The following is a 21,839-nucleotide window of genomic DNA, read 5'->3' on the forward strand; positions in this document are numbered from 1 at the left end:
TAATTCCATGTTCACGACAGCCTATTGTATGAAGCACTCTACTCTGGCCGGCAGCTTTTCATGCCTCGACATCCATTCTGTCACTCCACCGCCTCGCTCGGCGAAGGAGGCGGTCAAAGGTCACCGCAGAGCAGAACGAGCCGGACGGGCGAGAGTGGAGGATCATTGCGCTTCCTAAGAAAACAGGAGCAGCCCGTTGGAGTGGAGGTCACGGGTGCGCCGGCCGAGCGTTGGAGGAGGAATGAAGTGAACTAAAAGCTCTCGTTTGGAATGCTCTTCAGCGCCACTCTGACAAATGGACGCTGCCTCTCCACACCGCACTCGGGTCAGAAAGGATGCTTTTTGCAGCTTTTACGCCGACGCTGATTTCCATTTAAAAACCTCTTTAGTTCACATTTCTAAATGAGAAACAGCACGTGTGTTTTAAGTGTTGCCGTTGCCTGGAATCTTCTTACAAAAGGACTCCTTTTGTTTGAATCCACAAGTGGATATTAATAGTGAGCCACGTTCTGTTGAAATCATCCGTCATCATTATTATCCCTGACCATAATGATGACAACCGCTATAGAAAATGGATAGATGGCTGAATTACTAGGTGTCAGTTTTGGCCACTTGCATTGTTATTTCTTTTGGACTGAATGTAAAAAAAAAATAAAATAAAAAATCTAAATAATGTCCGAATAATGCTTTCCACCTTTATAGTTTGATACACTTTATAATTTGATAATAAGATACACTTTAAAATAATGCAACCACATTTAAAAACATATCTTGAGAGATAGAAAAACAATGGATAAGGCAGAAATACTGTCCAAACAGTCTAACAGTGTACAAATTTCTCTGTATTTACAGAAAGCAAATCAGGTTTTTTTTTAAGAGAGAGCACTGAGACGTTCAATAATCTATTTTTCTTCTGCAAAAATGTGGTTGGTCGTAAAATAGTTCCTTCTTTCACTCTTTTTTTTTTTTTTTTTTTTCAAATTTTGTGTTAAACAATAGTGTGCCGCCATCTAATGGCCAACAACTGAACTGAATTACACACAAAATAAAACGAAATGGAGTTATAACTGGACAAAATAATAATAATAATAATAATAATAATAATAATAATAATAATAATAATAAATCACTCACTCAATCGATCAATCAATTTGTAAAAAAAAAAAAAAAAAAAGTGATAAACCTCCATTAAGCATCCATCGATCCATCAATTTTCTTGACTGCTTATTCCTCACAAGGGTCGCCGGGGTGCTGGAGCCTATCTCAGCTGGCACTGGGCAGTAGGCGGGGTACACCCTGGACTGGTTGCCAGCCAATCGCAGCTCCATTAAGCATTTTCCACTAATTATAGCCGTTGTTTCTCCCCAAAAGGAAGAGGGGTGGGGAAATCAGTATGCTTAATGATATTTTAAAATATAATGGGGGTTGTTGTGTCAACGAATAGGTCCTGGCTGAGTATGCGAGGGTCCTCTGTAATTAGTTTTCAGGTTATGCACCAATGTAGTGCAATGATACGTTTCAGTGCATTTACTTTGACTCTGTTTGAAACTACTGCGCCTCCATTTGCTGGCAAAATATAAAAACGCAATAGAAAAATTATTATAGATATGAATGCTTTGAATTACCAGAGTGGTCACGGTACAAATTAACTCATATCATAAGTCATCACTGTGTATACACCGATTTATATAATTTTAATTCACTTTACTTTTGTATTTCAAAAGGGGCGTCTAAAGGCACTGCATCATTCTGCCACCAGAGAGCGGTATAGAACTCAATTGACACTGACAACAACCAGAAAGCAAGAGCTCTGGTAGGCTAGGCTAAGCTAGCAAGAAGAAGAAAAAAAATCCCCATCCAGTCAAAACTTGGCGTCAACATGCTTCTTCAGACCGTCAAGCCGCTGCTGCTCCGTTGCAGGAGCCTCCCGCTGGCTTGCGCGAGATCGTACTACGCTGACAAAGTTGCCCGGCTCGGCTCTCAGCCTGACAAACACTCGGCTGACTATGAGGTGAGCTACATGCTAGCGTCAAATGGCTAGGCAACCTTGCTAATATTCAAGAGCAGATGCACGTCTCATAATAAGGTCAAAATGTTGATCTTTTAATCAATTAGTCATCTAAAAATAATTAAGCCTAATGCGCACAAGGTACTTAGAGTTGCTGATTTAATATCGTTATTCAAAGTAAAAGCAAACCTTCAATTATCTATGATATTTTAATAAAAATAAAACTTCAATGATGTGTATCTATGATAATTCTTTCTTGTTTACATTTCACCCTGATAATGCTGGTTGCGTTTGGTTGACTGACAATAATCATAATGTTAATTATTTCTCTAGTATATAGTTTGGTGCGCTTGTATTACAATATTTGCCCACTTTTTAATACTGTATGAACAAGAAGCCATACGACTCAACATATAAATCACATTTTTGTCTTCTAGGAGAATTATGAGCGGATGAAAGCCCTTGTTGATGAATTGAAAAGCCGGACAGAGAAGATTAAATTAGGTGGGTGGGAATTAGTTATGTCAATTAGCATTTGTGGTACTATGGCCTCAGGATGCTTATGATGTCTAACATATTTATTAGTGTGTAGTTTGCAATTATTTATTTTTTCTTATTTATGTCACCCATACATGTGGGGACAGACTTATTTTCGTAAAGAATCCTTGACTGACTAATGACTATTCTAAGTTTGTTGTATTATGATATATGTCGTGCTAGTAATTTTCATGATGCAGTGGCGTGGTCACAAGATTTATTTAGGGTTGATTCTGTTGTCGGTCTTCTCCGGGCACTCCGGTCTCCTCCCAAATTCCAAAGACATGCATGGCAGGTTAATTGGGCGCTCCGAATTGTCCCTAGGTGTGCTTGTGAGTGTGGATGGTTGTTCGTCTCTATGTGACCTGTGATTGGCTGGCAACCAGTCCAGGGTGTCCCCCCGCCGACTGCCCAGTGCCAGCTGAGATAGGCGACAGCACCCCCCGCGACCTTGTGAGGAATAAGCGGTCAAGAAAATGGATGATTCTGTTGTCGTGATTGCAGGTGGCGGAGAAAAAGCCAGAAAACTTCACACTTCCCGTGGCAAACTCTTACCCAGAGAACGTATCGACAGACTCCTGGATCCAGGGTACAGCTCGATATCCCTGCGTTGTTACTTTCCGGACACACTTTAAAATCAAGGCTCAGTGATACACAAATATTTCAATAGGAAATCTTTACATTTGTAAATTAACTCTTTGCCTGATGATGTCACTTGGGTGTTCTGCAGGACTCCTTTTTTAGAATTTTCCCAGTTTGCGGCGTACGAGATGTATGGAAAAGAGGAAGTGCCAGCAGGCGGGATGATCACTGGGATTGGACGGGTTTCTGGGTAAGTCCTCTGTTTTCAAAAACAATTACAGGCCAGTATCAATTTTTTTTTCAGTAAGAGTTTTGAAAAGGCTGTGTTTCAGCAACCTATTTTTTTTTTTAACAGTGAACAAGTGCATTTAAACAAGTGCAATTGTATTTTAGTCAGATTCAAGACCACAGCACACAACTGAAATTGCCATGGGAAAAGGCTTTAATGATCTAACCACGTGTCACGGGAGCACCAGTTTTAGAGTTAATTGGGATCTCAGTGCTGCATTCGACAGTCGAAAAGTGGATATCAGTTCTTGATTGGTTTTCATCTTGCAGTGATTATTTTGTGGAAGTATGTAACTCTAAATCTAAGCAGACCGAAATCACATGTGGAGTGCACCAAGGCTCCATCCCGGGGCTTCTTCTGCTTAACATCTACATGCTTCAGCTTTCTCAAATCATGAAAAACAACCAAATATATTACAATAACTATGCATCTGGCACACAGCCATACATTTTGTAGGTAAACATGGCCCCATACAAAAACTGTGTAAGTAAAGTACATGTACACCTGAACAATTTAGTGAAATTAAAAACTTTCTGCCGCTTTGAATGTATAAAAATAAACTTTTTTTTTCTTAATAATCAAATAAGCTATGTTAATAATTTTTCTTTACCAGGGTCGAATGTGTCATCGTTGCCAATGATGCGACAGTAAAAGGCGGAACGTACTACCCCGTTACAGTCAAGAAGCATCTTCGTGCACAAGAAATCGCCCAGCAGAACCATTTGCCCTGCATCTACTTAGGTAAGTTTTGGAATCTCGTTAAAGGCTTGGCCAAAAGCACAAATAAAACGTCTCGTCTCCCACATGGGCCCAACAAATTCCGTTAGCTGTTGCTTTTGTAAAACTGACTCTAAGCAACCTTCAATTTTCACGTCCGAGAGTGAAATTGGAAAAAGTAGACTCAAGTATTCTTGATAACATCTCTTGTGGCATATCAACATGCGGATTGGAAGCAAGATTATTGCACCGTTGTGCTTTTTGATTCCCTACATTAAAACGCTACTCTCAAATGTGCATTTTTTTTATTTATTATTTTTTTAATTTTTTTTTATTGAACTCAAACTTCAGCTGTGACATTTGTGTGGACTGATGAAATTGAAATGCTTAATATAATGCTTTATTTAAATAATTTGTACCTATAGATTTCTAATACAGTTGTGTTTTATAATATTTCATAGCTATATTTCTAATTTCAAATGAGTCTGTGGCAAAAAAAACAAAACATCTCTTTTGCTATAATTCTTTCAAGTATGCACTTTCTCCTACAATTGCACATAGTTCAAGCCGCAAAATGTTGTTTCCAGGTAAGAACAATAGGGGGCGCCATTGTTCCGTTATAGCGAGTTGGCGTATGAGGGAGGGTCAACCACCAGGTGTGCGGGTGTGATACCCTGACTCTAATTTGTTTGTAATTGTCCAGTTCAGTCACATTCGTCCGCGCTTGGTGCGCGGCAGGCCTGAGTGGTTTTGCAGTGATATTAAAAAAAATATCCACGTTTGCATCATTTGCTCACAATTTGATCTTCTTGATGGCTTCAGTGGACTCAGGAGGCGCCAATCTTCCCAGACAGGCCGACGTCTTTCCCGACAGAGATCATTTTGGGCGTATTTTCTACAACCAGGCCAGGCTGTCATCAGAGGGAATAGCACAGGTAATACTGCAGCTCTTCTGATGTTATTGCAAATGTTTCATTTCAAGATTTATCTTTTTTTTTTTTTCACGGCTCAACCTCATGAATAGCACTTTTGAAAATGCTGTCTTTTATCTCGGAGATTGCCGTGGTGATGGGCTCCTGCACCGCTGGCGGAGCGTACGTCCCTGCCATGGCAGATGAAAGCATCATCGTCAGGAAGCAAGGAACTATTTTCCTCGGTGGACCGCCACTGGTAACTTGAAGTTTTCTTTTCAACGACAAAATTGTCACACGCAATGGTTGCCATTATCAGTTTGCCATTAATGATGGCTTGTTGCGATGACAGGCTGTGATTTGTTGCCAATACTCGGTAGGTAATCTTTTTTTTTTTTGTTTTTTTTTGTGTGTTGTCAGGTCAAAGCTGCAACTGGAGAGCAAGTTTCTGCTGAGGACCTCGGAGGTGCCGATCTTCACTGCAGGTTGTGTCTTTTTATTAACCTCGTTTACATGTGTGATGCCGGATTTTAAGTGTATTGTAGTTTTAGTAACATTTCATTAAAGTCATAGAAACTTTGGTTGACCATCTTGTGTCAGCTGTGGTTATCTTTATAATGCCATGAAAAGCCTTTAAAAAAAATTACCGATAAATAAATAAATAAAATTTAATAATAATAATAATAATAAGAAGAAGAAGAATAAGAATAAATTCCATTATTATTATTATTATTATTATTATTATTATTATTATTATTATTATTATTATTAGTAGTAGTAGTAGTAGTAGTAGTAGTATTTGATATGTTTTATTTGCTAGTAATAAAAAAAAAAAAAACTAAAAAAAAAAAAATTACCGGTAAATAAAACATATCAAATACTACTACTACTACTACTACTACTACTACTACTACTACTAATAATAATAAATATTTAAAACATATATTTGTTATTGTTATATTATTATTATTATTATTATTATTATTAAATTAAAGAATGTATATAATAATAATGATGTTAATAATAATAATAATAATTGCAAATATTTTTTTTAAATATTATTATTAATCACATTAAAAATGCATATAATAATAATGATAATTGTAAATATTATTATTATTACTATTGTTGTTATTATTATTATTATTATTATTATTATTATTATTATTATTAGGGGTGTGAATTGCCTAGTACCTGACGATTCGATTCGTATCACGATTCACAGGTCACGATTCGATTCGATACCGATTAATCCCGATACGAATGGTCACGATTCGCTACCGATTAATCCCGATACGAATTTATAAGTCGATTGTTGCGATTTTTTTCCATTCATATTTAGAAAATACTAATCAGTAAGCTTGTAGAGTGTAAGATTTATATGAAAATGTATTATTTATTTATCTGAAATTTCAGTCTTATAGAGGTTGTAATCTGTTTCATGTTTGAACAGCATTAAAATAAAAATATTAAGGCTTAATGTGCCGTTCATATAACATTCTTCCATGCTCAAGGTGTGAATCCTAAAAAAAAAAAAAAAAAAAAAAATCGATTCTGCCGATTATTGAATCGATTCGAGAATCGCGCGATGTAGTATCGCGATATATCGCCGAATCGATTTTTTTTTTTAACACCCCTAATTATTATTATTATTATATATGTTTTTAATTTACCGGTAATTTTTTTTTTACAATGATAATGATGATGATAGTAGTAGTAGTAATAATAATAATAATAATAAATTATTATTATTACATTTAAAAATGTATATAATAATAATAATAATAATAATAATAATAATTATTATTATTATGATTAAATTACAAATGTATATGATAATGATATTTATTATTATTGTTATTATTATTATTATTATTATTATTATTCTAGATCATCAAACAAGTGTAAATGTATGTATTGTGCAAAGATGACCAGATGTTGTCATTACGCATCGTGTCTCTCAGCTGTTTCTTTTACTCCAAAAATAAAACACACTCTTACTCTACTGTCCAATACCTCTCTGATGGATGTCCGTATTTCACAGGAAGTCCGGCGTGACAGACCATTACGCGTTAGACGACAACCACGCTCTTCATTTAGCGCGCAAGGCCGTACGGAGCCTCAATTACAAGAAAAATCTTGACGTAAGTTCAGCTACTGTCAGTTGTGTGGCGTGTGAGGCAAGCTGATGTTGTCATGTCGTTTCAGGTTACTACGGAAACCACCGAAGCTCCTCTTTACCCTGCAGACGAACTCTACGGCATCGTCGGAGACAATCTCAAACGGAACTTTGACGTCAGAGAGGTACATAGACGACTGAGATTTTTTTTTCTGCCATGTCCTTGCACATTTTCGTTTTTATTCCTATCTCCTAGTGGAGAATTTCTTTTCAGTCTGCTGAAAGCATTGCATCGCCAAAAAGAACACAATTGCACATTTACATACAAGCAAAAGAGCGACGGGGAGCACATTTGTGTTGAAGCAGATGAGCATCTCTCAATTTCCATGCTTTTTGGTCCCGAACTTCAACATTCAAACCTTTAACTTTATGGTGGCAAATTCAAGTCTTTAGACACCACAATTTTTGTTGTTGATGATGAATTGTTCACTATTTGCCAAAATGTTGTTTATTGTGAAACATACAAAATGTTTTTTGGCTTGTAGGTCATTGCCAGAATCGTTGACGGGAGTAAATTTGATGAATTCAAAGCATTCTATGGAGACACGCTTGTGACAGGTATGTTTAAAAATAATAATAATAATAATATGTTAAATACATTGTACTGTACTTGATCATTATTTCAATGAGGGGCCACTGATAGTCAAGTTATCTTTATTTTTATAGTATCGTGGTACACTTGCCTGACTTCCATACAGCCAGCATGGGTTGGTTTCAGAGCTGAATAATTTTGATTTGCAATATTTTTGTTCCTCAATATTGTGATAGCAATATATTGTGTTTTTTTCAAGTTCTTATTCGCATCTATTATTTTTTTTTAACAAATACAAGCACTGAATTTGTACAAAATAGGGATGGGACCTCTAGCTACTTCACGATTATCTCACGATATGATGATACCACGATTATCGATATATTACTCAGGTAATAAATCCACGATAATCTACGATAAAACTAATCATATAATAATAATAATAATACTACTACTACTACTAATAATAATTTTAAAAGAAAATAATAAAACATAAATATCAATAATGAATACAAAATAAATAATAATAAAATAATAATTAATAATATAATAGAAATATAAATAAATAAATATAATATAATATATACATATTTAAAAAAACAAAAAACAATTTAACATAATAATAATAATAATAATAATAATAATAATAATAAAAACTAAGCTCATGAGTCTTCTTCGCCTGAAGACTTCCGTCCATTTCCCCGCCACTCTTATGAGGTGCTCCCCCTAGTGGTCCCGCCAAGTAATTGCTCAATAAGTCATGAACAACGGAGCAGTGAAAGTGGCTGGTTATTAACTACAAATATCACGATACTTGCGTAGATATCGATAATCTATCGGGAGACAAAGTATCACGATTTATCGCCATATCGATATATCGTCACACTCCTAGTACAAGATAAGATCTAATTTATTATACATAAATGTTATGGTCTAATAAGTTAGGCTTAAGCTAGTTAGGCTTAAGCTAAAATAAAGGCAATTAATATGAAACAGATGATATATTTAAAAAAAAAATCAATTAGTTGTTAACTTACGTTAACATGTTGACTTGCAGTCTTCCAAGTGTTCAGAAAATTCTACTCAACAAGCATTGTGTCAACATAAGTCAGTAAGTTTTAAGACACATGACAACAGTAATGTAAACAAATGTGTCGCTTTATCACTTCAATATTTAATTTTTCATCAAACAAAGCCATGTAGACATGGACTACAGTTCTTCACCAGTGACCTTATCGAGACATAAATAATGAATTAAAATATATTTACAAAACAGACAAAGATGAATCGGAAGTTTTTGTTTTAGTTTCTCCAAATTGTAGCCTTTGCTTTATTTGGAAATTGCATTCTATAACATTTCCATGTTGATTTGAATTTAATTATTTGTTCTGCCCTAGTTGGTTTCCCAATCAATGACGTTAGAATGTAAAGGAGGAACGTTATTATGGATGGATGGATGGATGGATGGATTGATTACTTTGACTGTGAATATTTCCCTGCAGGCTTTTCCAGAATTTTTGGCTACCCCGTCGGAATAATCGGCAACAACGGAGTGCTGTTTTCAGAATCCGCCAAAAAGGTACAAATATTGTTTGCAAGTTTGTAAGCGGGCTCCATCATGTGAAAGTTTTTCACAGAGCGAGACCGCAGTGTTCTTCAAGTGTCAAGGACTTCAACGCATTAGCCGAGTAAGCCCCCTCCCGCGGGAATTATGAGCCGCTTCCAACAATGAATACCAATATTCCTCTCACGAGAAGTGCCTCGTCCTAATAGATGATTTGTTCTGACCCTTCTTTAGTGGAGGGGCCGCTACAATAAGCTCTCTAATTGCGTTTGTCTGGGCCCACTCCTGAGCGGCCCCCGAATACTATCGTGATAGCGTTGCATTTGAAAGCCTCGGGCCATTTTCATTCAACATCGTTCACTTCATTTGCCGTGAACAGAGCTGAACTGTCACCGTCCTTTTAAATGGACAAGGTGCTGAATGTGTCATTATAGACTTGTACGCGTTTCACAATTGCCGTTCGATTTGAAGGGAGGGGGATAAAAAATCTGATTCATTTTCCCGTCTCGGTGTGAAAGTGCGAGCGTTGGGGTGTTTTATCAGCGTGATTGCTGTTGAATGCGACGAGCGCCGCGCTTCAAATGTGCTCGCCAAGCACATCTGAGGAAAATCAATAGCGCGCCCGCATTTGAAGACGCGCTGTCATCGCCGAAAATGCAGCCGGCCTTCTGCCATGCTAAATGCTTCACTCTGAGCTGTTTGTGTGATTTTGTTGTTGTTGTTTTTTTGCAAAAGTGAAAGGCTGCAAAGAAATGATTGGATCCATGCTGTTGGAAAGCGACGTGACTGATAATTAATCTTTCACTTTGTTAACACGTTCTAATTAGAAGAGTGCCTCGAAACAAAGATGTAAAGAGCATGTCTGGATACATCTTTTGTGAATTTACTCCAACCACTTGTCTTTTTTTTTTTTAGGGCACGCATTTTATCGAGTTATGTTGTCAACGAAACATTCCACTTATCTTCCTGCAAAACATAACAGGTGAGTGGGAAACCAGGGTTATTATAGTTTGGGGATTTTTTTTTTATTTTTTATTTAGTTAGTTTTTATTAGTTTTAGTTATTTAAAAAATGCTTAGATTTAGTTTGTTTCAGTACTATTTTTTTTTTAAAAGTGTATTACTTGTGCACAATACTTAATAAACACCATGATAAAATGAAAAACATAGCACATTTAAAATCATCCCCAAAGGCTCATGTATTAAATTAATTACCAAAGACTAAAACGAAGGACGTTTTCTCTATAATTTGCTCGTGTGGCTTCATTAGTGGCTGTGTTCACCAAATACACATCGCCATTGTGCAAAATTCTTAAACAGCTCTAAAACAAAACCAAAAAATGGTATGTTTATTGAGCCATTAATGTTGCATCGTCAAAGAGATCAAGCCATTTATAATTTGTAAAAAAAAAAAAAAAAAAAAAGAAACAGACCCACAAGGGGACTGTGAAAAAATAGGAACATGACCAAATTTGGATATAGGTGGTGCAAAAATTTAATTTAATTTAATTTTAATTTAATGAAAAAGATTCTGAATGAAATGTATTTTAAAAAAAAATATCAACAAAAAAATGCAGAAAAGCATGCAATAAAAGTTGCAATTTTTCAGAAATGAGCAATTATTTGAAAAGTTTCAAGAAAAAAAAATGGTAAGAAAAAGTCATTAAAAAAAAGTCTTAACATTCAATGAACAAAGTTAAGTTTTTTGTTTTTAAGGACGTGGAAAAAAAATGTAATTTTACAAGAACTTAAAAAAAAAAAAAAGTTGGAAAAAAAAAATTCCCCATCCAAAAATAACTACAAAAGTTGGATTTTAAGATTTTGTCTTGAAGTATTGATTAAATTTGAATTTGATATGTGAAAAAGTAGGAACATGACCAAATTTGAATATAGGTGATGCAAATATTTTCTTATTTAATTTTAATCATCAGCAACAACAATAACAAAAAAATCATTATTCGCCAAGAAAAGTTGTAATTTTTCAGAAAGAAGCAATTATTTGAAAAGTTTCAAGAAAAAAATATAAGCAAGAGTCTTAACATTCAGTGAATAAAGATTTTTGTTTTTCAGGACATGAATTTTTTTTTTATTTTTTATTTTTTTTTTAAAGGGGGAAAAAAAATTATTTTATAAGAACCCCAAAAAAAAGTTGGAAAATCCTCCAGCCAAAAAATAACTACAAAACTTTTAATTTAAGACAGATTTTTTTGTGAAGTGTCGATTGAATTTAGATTTGCATTTGCTATGTGACATCCCTGTAAGGTTTCATGGTGGGCAGAGAGTATGAAGCCGGCGGCATCGCCAAGGACGGCGCTAAGATGGTCACTGCTGTCGCCTGCGCTAACGTCCCCAAGATGACTGTCATCATCGGCGGCTCTTACGGGGCAGGCAACTACGGCATGTGCGGGCGAGCCTACAGGTAGGGCGACTGCGGGGTCTGGTGTCGTTTTGCCATAACTGGTGGCGGCGGTTCAAACGGATGACGTGAATGGATGAACACCCTCTGCACCAGACTGGCTGATTTCAAGTTCAGTTTGATAACAGAAAATACCTATAATGTGGGGTTGTTAGGAGATGAACTACTTGTTTTGTTAGTTCTTTGTTGGTGTTCCTTTTTTTGCAGTCGATCAAGAGTGCTTTCAGACTTGCCTTGCCGGCAATTTTCACACCAGGCTTTCTCAAATGACGTTTTGTGCGTTTCGTTATTGTCCATTACTGCCGTCTCATCGTTGGCACATCCAAAACACGCTAACTGACTGAGTGCCTGGCTCCTTCCACAGCCCCCGATTCCTTTACATGTGGCCTAATTCCAGGATCTCCGTCATGGGCGGAGAACAGGCCGCCACCGTCCTGGCCACCATCACCAAGGATCAGCGAGCCAGAGAGGGGAAAGAGGTAACAAAAGGATTAACGTGAGCTACTCCAGGATATCCTGCCAACGGCGTAAACATAATGCATTGACACCTTTTATTTCAAGATCACCATTATACCATTACTTAATGTCGTAATGATTCTGATTAGCGCTGTCATTGGCTGCAATTAAAACGTGTTAGATGTCCTGTGGGGGATGTGGCAAGAGCTTTAATAGCTGCAAAATCACACCTCAGCTTGGTACTGATGATTAAGATGATTAGACTTTATACAATGTGAACACAATGAGGAGATGGATGAAAACCTAATGTCCACATTGTGCCAAAATTGCTTTAAAAAAAATGTGGACCTCTTAGCCACAATCGTATAATTTTTGCCCTCTCAAAAGTTCTCAGCAGAGCAGGAAGCCGCCATGAAGGAACCAATAGTGCGGCGATTTGAAGAGGAAGGAAGTCCCTATTACTCCAGTGCCAGGTGACGTTGCCCATTTTGTGTTATATATAGGGGCACATTGCAATTACAGTGGAACCTCCAAAATCAAATGTACGTAATCTGGCAGTCAGTCTCTCCAATTTGTTATTCGTTACCATCACACAATTAACATCAATAATCATGCCCAAAGATGTACATTAAAATATAAATCTACTGCCGTTGGGTTCTGTAGATGTAAAAAGCAGGATGTGAGAGGATTGAGACATTCAATCAAAATTAGACTAAGCTTGAAATACTTCCTGTTTTTACTTTTCACTCATCTATCTATCTATCTATCTATCTATCTATCTATCTATCTATCTATCTATCTATCTATTGTAGGCTAAACTAGCTATGCTATGATAGCTATGCTAAGCTAGCTATGCTAAACTAGCTATGCTAAGCTAGCTATACTATGATAGCTATACTATGATAGCTATGTTAAGCTAGCTATGCTAAGCTAGCTATGTTAAGCTAGCTATGCTTTCTCAATGAACATATACTTGACTCTGGAGGTTCCGCTTTCAATGGACTTGCTTTGAATACAGGCCATATAAAGTCGACACACCCCTGTTCAAATGAGTTTTTTTGTGACACCAAAAAATAAAAAATAAAATAGAAGACAAAACAACTTAAAATATGTCCCTCATATCCTTTACAACTCAATTGTGGGGGGGGGGGAGAAACGTCTTTTTGAGAGGGGAAGTAAATAAACATCTGAGATAATGTGGTTGCACAAGTGTGCACATCCTCATATCTGGGCATGTGGCTGTGTGTGGACTTTGTATCCGCTGCTCATCAGTAAGCATCAGCGTAGTCTTAACATGATGACGCTTCATGTTTCCCCCCCCAGACTGTGGGATGACGGAATTATTGATCCTGCTGACACTCGCCTGGTGTTGGGACTGAGTCTGAGTGCCGCACTTAACGCACCAACGCAGAAGACCCGTTTTGGAGTGTTCCGAATGTGACGCGCTCATCTTGGACATGTACATACATACTTGTAGTCTTTTTCTTTTTTTTTTTTTTTTTTTGGTCTCGAATTCTGTCGCACAAAAACAGGAGAGCAACCACAGTAGCAGAATATTGTTTATATTTTGGCCTTTGAATTATGTACTAACAGGTTATTAAGGGCCAGTGTGAAACTGTTACGATTTGTACGTGACTCTGTCCTTTAAATATCATAAATTGTCTAAACAAAATGAGACCAGCTGAATTTTCTTCAGGAGCATTAACCATTTTCATTTTGGTGGACTATCACATGGGGGCACTGTTGAGCCATACTTGGAGCAAAATGCTGCGATTAAAAGTGTTTGAAGGGGTTGAGTATTGACAGTTAGTTGCAATGCGGAAACTTCAAAACAGATGTCTCAAGAACAGGGGCCCAGGTGGGTTTGTTTTTCCCTTCAATGCCAAGCATCTGTTCTCTTGATTTTTCAAATATTGTGTCCTAACAGGAACGAATTGCAAGCCATGAGATGAGGAGATGTGTACCAAAGCTTGGTCCCCACATGGTCAGTTTATTTGTTAAACTTAACACGATAACGTCACAGTAATGATTTTTTTTTTTCCCTTTCTCTTTCTTTCTTTCTTTCTTTCTTTTACATAACGTAGTGCATTTCTGTTAAAAAACTACAAAGTGTGCTGGCTCCTCTGGTGCACTCTCAGGCTGTTGACAACAGAAATAACTCAGACCCCATGGTGTGTGTGCGCGGCGTGTACATGTGTAGTTATGTGAGTGTGAATGCCACCCACACACCGCCTCCTCTAGCATCAGCACCGATTTTTAAAAGCCGTTTTACTGGCCATCGCCTCTTCCTTCAAATAACCCTGAAGGGGGGCATTGAAAATGGATGAGGCCGAAAAGTTTCAAATTTATGGAAATTGCAAAAGTTCACACAATTGAAAGATGGAAAAAATAAATAAATCTTGGATGTGTCGCATGCTTTTCCTAATGTAGTGAAAATGTTTTCACTTGTGTAAAATTGGACGCACTCAATCTCGTTCACTTAGCTGTCTCGCTTGCCCTGTGCCAACCAAGAGACACATCCAGGGTGTTGTCCTCAACCTAAGCCAGCCCCTGCACTGACACCGAACAGGATAAGTGGTATAGAAAATGGATGGCTGGAGTTTTAGTTCCATCTCCGCCGACCCATGATTCACCCCTCCATTTATTTTTCTCGCTGGCTAGTTTTTGCAGAATCCCGCTGACAGGAGAGCGATTACAGAACGGCGCCATTTACCAAGTCCGAGACAAATCCTACCCCAATTCTTACAGCTCCTTCTTTGACCATTACTTCATCCCTCCGCTAAGTTTTAATCACCGGAGAGGAGGAGGGAGAGAGAGCAGCATCTTTCATCCTTAGCTGAGAAATGTGCTCATATTTGCTTGCTAAGTGTGCAGTGTCATGTTTAATAGATGCACCCTCGGTTCAGCCGCTTGTTCACTCCCTGACAGAATCTGCTCAGGACAATTATGACTCATATTGAAGTCAGCCAGCAGCAGCCTAAAAATAATCTCGACTGCAATTCTGAGTCAGTGTCCACTTCTTGGAGAGTGCGCGATTGATGCTCAATACTAGTTTCACCTGTGGCTTTTCCTGCCACGGTTTCCACTCTCACCTCATCAAATTCTCATTATTTGGCACGTTGGTGCACTATGAAAACAGCACTTTGCTGTAAGAAATTGGAACCTAAAGCAACATTATCATGCTGAATTTAAGTATTTGGATTTTCGTCCCATCGCCCACCCGGGGCAGCAGCCATCTTGGCCAATTGATTAGGTATGCCTGGGATATTTGCCAGGATGTGCCCCCACCTGAACAGGAAGTGACCTGATAACAGTAAGTCACCCGAAAGTGACTTAAAATCAACAGGAAGTGATCCAATTTCAACAGGAAGTGACCTAATAACAGGAAGTGACACGATTTCAATAGGAAGTGACCCGGAAGTAACTTAAAATCAACAGGAAGTGACCTAATATCAACAGGAAGTGACATGATTTCAACAGGAAGTGACCCAGAAGTGCTAACGTTAATGCTAGATTAGTATGCTAATGTTAAGTTAGCATGATAATGCTACTGCTATGTTAGCATGTTAATGCTAACATTATGTTAGCATGTTAATGGTAATGCTATGTTAGCATGCTAATGTTAAGTTAGCATGCTAATGCTAGTTTAGCATGCTAATGCTAGTTTAGCATGCTAATGTTAAGTTAGTATGCTAATGCGAATATCATGCTGAATTTAAGTATTTTCCCAAATTTGATTTGATTGGCTCATGTCGCTTTAAAGACAGTGAATTTAGGGATTTATTTTGTGATGTAATGGTAGGTGAGCTGGGGCCTATCCCAGCTGACTTTGGGTTGACAGAGCAGTGCACACACTGGACTGGTCGCCAGCCAATCACAGAGCACGCGTTGAATACATATTGATTGTTGAATATCCACTCACCAGCTAGAACGTGACGTAAACCTGCACAATGTAATGGGATCCCTCACAAACACAACACGTCATTGGTCAATATGTGTTGTGAGTCAGTGTTGGTAGTGACTTCAGTTTCCTGTCAAGGATATTTTGTGGTTTCAACTGTCTCAACAATCAATACCTTCGCTAGGCGTGATGAAGCCTGTGATGAACTTGTCAGTGTGTCATCCTACTGCCGTCATCGGTGATAGAAAACATGCAGCGCATCAGCCAATGAAAAACATTGGCTCATGACATCTTGATTATTTTTTTTTTTAAATGACTTCATATGTGCCCACTACATTCCTTTCCAGTCAATACCTTACCTAATGATGATGAAGTCTACGATTAACATCTCACTCATCATCGTCATATAAAAATAAAATAAAAAGTACAATATCTTCAAATTTTGCAGCAACTTACAATTCCGAGTCAAAATGGCAGTCAACTCGTTGAAAGGAAGCTCTCCACTCATTAAAATTTGAAGAGCGTTGGACTTTCGTTCAGTGTAATTTTATTTGTGAGGATTAGTTTGTTAAAATGTTATGAAATGTCATTTGACCGCTATAACAATCTGCCTGGTTTGTATGCTAGGCAAAAGCAATACAACAACCCATTTTTTTCCCCCATCGTGTAAGCAAAGCATTTGCATTGCAGAAATATCAGAAATGCCCGGATGTTCGGAATTGTCAATATAATTTAAAACAACTTTATTTCCCCCCCCCAAATCTACTCACGGCATCCCTTAATTAGATATTTAACATTTTATTTTTTTGTGACGTTTTATTTGACTTACTCGCAACAAAGTATCCTTCCTTCATTCGCCCAACTGAAAAGTTAATACAAGAACTGTTCTGCGCGTGCGTGACATGCCCCGCTGCTGCAATCCTCGTGCGCGCTCCCTGGGAGGACTGACCAATACGAAGCGCCCACACTCCTTAGCCAACCAGCAGGCGGCGCGCGACCGTCGTCTGGATGACGTCATGCGCTAACAGCTGGTCGATGAGCCAGGGAGAGAAAGAGAGGGTGAACGAGAGAAAGGGAGGGAGGGGAGGAGGAGGTGGGGGGTAAGGAGGATGTAAAAATGTAAAGCGGCAACGGCGAGCTGCACCGCGGCTCGAGCCCACGGCCACGAACATTCGGAACCATGTGGAGGGTGGAATGCTGCCCCGTCAGGAGGATGCTGCTCTTCATCGTTTACACTTTCCTCTGCGTTCCTGGGGGTGAGTGCACTGCTTTGTGTCTGTGTCTGCGTGAGGGGGTGGGGGGAAGTGGGTAGGCGGAAGGGGGTTCTCGCGTGGAGCTGTTCATCTGGTCCTGGTGCTGAAACGGACCCGGTGATCAGCCCCCCTTCGAGCCGGCTTTCCAACGTTTGACTGCATACTGCATGGCGCCTAATGTTTTTATGACACACTTTCATTGTGCCTCTGTTTTCTCTGCTGCTTTTATGGCGCATTAGTCAAGTTACTCACCAAAAGAGCGAAGTGACATGAACAGTGAGTTGCTTGGGTCGGATTGTCACAAGAAAACAAGCCAACTCCTTGCATTGTGGACCCCATTTTCTTTGCCGTTAGATTGAACGTAAAGGTGTGAGACCAAACATGTAACAAAGACATCAGCTATGACAGCATGAAAACCTTTTGTGTCCTCCCGGGCTTCTTTTTTCTCTCGCTTTAGTAGTGTGGGGAAATTGAAAACATCCCCCAAAAAATGGCCGTTTGCACTTAGTTTTACTGTTTGGGATAGCTGGAAAAGAGGGGCTCACTCCTCAGCGATGTTCAATTGTGGTGTGTTTGTTGGGTTCTCACATTGGTTGGGACAAACTATTTAATATACATAAATAATCCTGTACACTGTATAGAAGTGTGTCTTGTATGTTACTATAGTGCAAATCTTTACAAGAAGAGAGACAAACCTGTCACTGTACATGGATGCTGAATAAAAATAGAAAAAAAAGTGCTGGCTTGCTTTCCTAACCCAGTGAATGGGTAGGATGTGTATTTTCAGCAGATTTTTTATTTTTTTAAACCCAAAGTTGGGTTCATGATTTCCACCCAACATATTGGCTTGAAGAGCAGAAGGTGGTCGCCATTTTGAACACATTTTGTGTACTAAAGTTGAAGTGAATTTAATGTAGCATTAAAGATTTACTGGGTTATTTATTTAACCCAAAAAGTTGGGTCTAATGAACAGCCCACAAAACAACCCGATTTTGTTTTTGCATCGTTTGCCATTTCACCCAATTTGGGCGACTTTCACTGGCCATAACATTAGAAACCCCTGCACTATATGAAGAACTGCAAAGATACTGGCAAGGTTAGTTTTAGTTAACTAAAATAACAAAAAACTAAAATTCAAACAACAATTTCGTTAACAAAATAAAATAAAAATAACAAAAATGCTTTTTAAAAAAATGAAATCAAACAAACTACATTTTATGTTTACAAAACTAACTAAAACTATCTTTAATTATAGCAAAAATGTCCTTCGTTTTAGTGTTTGGTAATTACTTTAATGCATGAGCCTTTGGGGATGATTTTAAATGTGATTTCAAGTAGATTTATTTTGATATTAACTAGAATAGGGACGTTTGAAAGTGTGTCACACAATAGTGATGTCATCTAGCAGAAGCCAATAGAAAAGCACCTTCAGATGACGTTGCTTCTATTGTGTTTTTAAATATCATGCACAAGTAATACACAAAAAAAAAACCAAAAAAAAACTAAAACTAAGCACTTTAACTAAACTAACTATAAAACTCAAAACGAAATAAAAACAATAACTAAAATGAAACATTCCAAAACGATAATAATCCTGAATACTGCTCAGTAGGGGTGTGAATTGCCTAGTACCTGACGATTCGATTCGTATCACGATTCACAGGTCACGATTCGATTCGATACCGATTAATCCCGATACGAATGGTCACGATTCGATACCGATTAATCCCGATACGAATTTATAAGTCGATTGTTGTGATTTTTTTTCATTCATATTTAGAAAATACTAATCAGTAAGCTTGTAGAGTGTAAGATTTATATGAAAATGTATTATTTATTTATCTGAAATTTCAGTCTTATAGAGGTTGTAATTTGTTTCATGTTTGAACAGCATTAAAATAAAAATATTAAGGCTTAATGTGCCGTTCATATAACATTCTTCCATGCTCAAGGTGTGAATCCTAAAAAAAAAAAAAAAAATCGATTCTGCCGATTATTGAATCGATTCGAGAATCGCGCGATGTAGTATCGCGATATATCGCCGAATCGATTTTTTTTAACACCCCTACTGCTCAGTTTTGATTGCTGTAGAAATGTACAAATGTTATTTGTTTGTGTGGTTGTTTGCACGTTTCTTGGGTAGGCTCCAGCCCACCCGTGACCCTCGTGAGGAGAAGCTCCAGAGAAAATGCATTGATGCAGCTGTTTAATATTGTGGTTATTGGTTAACCCCAACCCGTGCGTTCTAATTGTGCTCTTAGCCACTTGTGTATCGGACTGCATGTTCTATAATCTATACCGTGCATATGGGGATCAGTTGGCGTCATCCAACTATGATGCATTTGTAGTTGATGTAGCATTGCATGGCATTATACTGAGAGGTGTTCCTACTCCAAATGTGCGTTGAGATATAAGTGTAATTCATTCCGTGATCATGCTTGCAACTCAAATCACTTCCTCTTTCCTCATTGAAATGAATGGAAAAGCCTGAATCTGTGCTGGCTAACATGCATGGCCACAAGAGGGCAGAATAAGACGAACAGACGCAGACGTCTATACAGCATAGACTTTCAGCTCTTCGCAGAAGATAAATAATACAGTATATGACAGGATGCTGCTCGTAGTGAATGTCTCAATGTGTGACTGCGCCATTGTTGCTTCAGTGACTATACAGTACGTTTCCCATTTTGTGTTAGCATTAGTGTTAAGCTAGGAGGTGAAAGACTATGTAGCTTGTTTGAAACACTCAACCCGTAGTTCATCTGTTTTTAAGGTTCAGTCTGACACAAACTTCAACTGGGAGTAGCTTTAAACAGGTTGGGGTGCCTTTTTTTTTTTTTTTTTTCAAAAAATTGTTCACTATTTGCCAAAGTGCTACTTAATGTGAAGTGAGTTGCCACCATATGGAGCTCATGTCTCAATTCACTCAAGTCAAAGCAAAAAAATAATAATAATCTAAATGGCAGGTCATAGGCTATCTGTATTTATATTATTTTTTTAAGAGTGCAAAACTGGAACTCGAAAATCCACCATGCCAGTTCCATGTTGGGGGAATCATTGGGCAGCAAAATATTTTTAGCTGGCCAATAAAAAGAAAGTATTCCATCCGCAGGGTGTATCTGTCTCAGACATATATTGACAGTAAGTTTAAAAATCTGTCTGTACCCACCCCTGACAATTTTTTTTTATTTTTTATTTTTATTTTTTTAAGGGAGCATCACAATCATGCGCTTGCCCTGGGCATCAACTGTGCTTTTCACCGGACCGAATTTTCTCATGCATTCCAATACAAGCACAATTACGGAGACGTTTCTCTCGCTCGCGGCGACGACCGGTAAATTGTCCTCCTATCAACACGACGGCACAACAAATGAGCCGACACGGAGCAGGTGGCGACACAGGAGGCGGAGTAGCAAGTGGCGGGCTGGCGAGGTCAGACGGAGGAAAAGGTTTTTGGCAGACGCGGACAGGAACTCGGCGGGATGGTAGCCCGGCGGGCAGGGTGAAACCTGGAGACCGAAACGTGCGTGCGTTTGTGCATCTTGCCCGACGTCATGGAGTAGAAGCGTGCTGGGATTGTGCCAGTAAAACTCACCGTAAGAAAAGTCTATAATCGCTGTGATGCCTTCAGGGGCATAACAAAACTTTGAAATTAGACATGGTGTCGGTCACGGGAAGGGTAGAGGGGGTTTGGGAATGTCTTTATTCAGCTGGAAAATATTTGAGAACGTACTTGGTGAGTTCATATAAACAAAACAAAAATACAGATGACGAAGTGTTTGGGTGGTGGTCATATTTTTTGCAAAAATATAGTGGTGCCTTGAGATACAATTGTGGTGCTGCTTCTGGTGAACCCGTATTGGCCACTAGGAGGCAGTATAATAAATAATGCAAACACAAGCGAAGAAGAATAGATATATCAGAGTTGTTTTTTTTTTTCCCATGCTGCATTTAAGGATGGTCGGAAGTCGGAAATATCCGAGTTCAAACCAGGAAGTGTGTCTGGGAACGCCCCCTTGAACTCGGAAATTCCACTCGCGAAGTCGGAAAAAACCAAGGACCCCGACTTCACCGGCGGACTACAATGTGACGTCACTGAATGGCAAAACACAATTTACTCGAATATAAAACAAAACAAAAACAAAAAACTCGAGTATAAAACTAGATAGCTTTCTTCATTCATAAATATTCACCATAACTTCATGTAACACAACGTACGTGACAACATTGCCGCTATACCCATGCATGAAATTATACGATATACTAACTGTATGGAATGCTTATGAAATAAGATGAAAACAATAAATGAAGCAAAATTGCAAAAAGGTAAGTTTTCTGGAGGTCAAATTGAGTTTTGAGGACCAAAATAAAAAACAATTTATCACTATCTGCCATTTTGGTTGTTCACTTTCACCTCGAACGCTTTGAGGTCGGAATTGGGAAGTTTCAACTCGGATATTTCCGACTTCCGACCATCCTCGAATGCAGCACCAGT

General features: G+C 38.2%; 2 protein-coding genes across 3 annotated transcripts in view; both read left to right on the forward strand.

Moving 5' to 3' along the window:
• Positions 1-1,745: 1,745 nt before the first annotated feature.
• Positions 1,746-13,862, forward strand: mccc2 (methylcrotonyl-CoA carboxylase subunit 2). Its single transcript, XM_077522893.1, has 17 exons — positions 1,746-2,011; positions 2,446-2,512; positions 3,050-3,134; positions 3,276-3,377; positions 4,030-4,157; positions 4,956-5,068; positions 5,190-5,303; positions 5,465-5,529; positions 7,089-7,188; positions 7,253-7,348; positions 7,709-7,781; positions 9,258-9,334; positions 10,235-10,301; positions 11,581-11,737; positions 12,099-12,213; positions 12,578-12,663; positions 13,514-13,862. Exons 1-17 carry the CDS (start codon positions 1,880-1,882, stop codon positions 13,629-13,631), a joined length of 1,695 nt encoding a protein of 564 aa, XP_077379019.1. The 5' UTR covers positions 1,746-1,879; the 3' UTR covers positions 13,632-13,862.
• A 3,332-nt stretch (positions 13,863-17,194) lies between these two features.
• tmem8b (transmembrane protein 8B) overlaps positions 17,195-21,839 on the forward strand; it is a 48,439-nt gene continuing 43,794 nt past the window's right edge. Inside the window, exon 1 of one of the 2 annotated variants that reach the window (XM_077522545.1) lies at positions 17,195-17,347. In XM_077522545.1, the coding sequence (XP_077378671.1) occupies positions 17,272-17,347 (76 nt within the window). In that variant the 5' untranslated portion in view covers positions 17,195-17,271. Of the gene's footprint in view, positions 17,348-20,799; positions 20,941-21,839 lie in introns of those variants that run through there. The other variant, XM_077522546.1, reaches the window with a different exon arrangement.

The sequence above is a fragment of the Festucalex cinctus genome, chromosome 5, assembly GCF_051991245.1.
Source record: "Festucalex cinctus isolate MCC-2025b chromosome 5, RoL_Fcin_1.0, whole genome shotgun sequence".
Classification (NCBI taxonomy): Eukaryota; Metazoa; Chordata; class Actinopteri; order Syngnathiformes; family Syngnathidae; genus Festucalex; species Festucalex cinctus.

Bases quoted from the DNA above. Each gene is read 5' to 3' on its own strand.
- mccc2 (XM_077522893.1), top strand. From the start codon at position 1,880: ATGCTTCTTCAGACCGTCAAGCCGCTGCTGCTCCGTTGCAGGAGCCTC. The intron at 5,304-5,464 runs GTAACTTGAAGT...GTGTGTTGTCAG, and splicing joins TCCTCGGTGGACCGCCACTG to GTCAAAGCTGCAACTGGAGA. The intron at 5,530-7,088 runs GTTGTGTCTTTT...CGTATTTCACAG, and splicing joins GGTGCCGATCTTCACTGCAG to GAAGTCCGGCGTGACAGACC.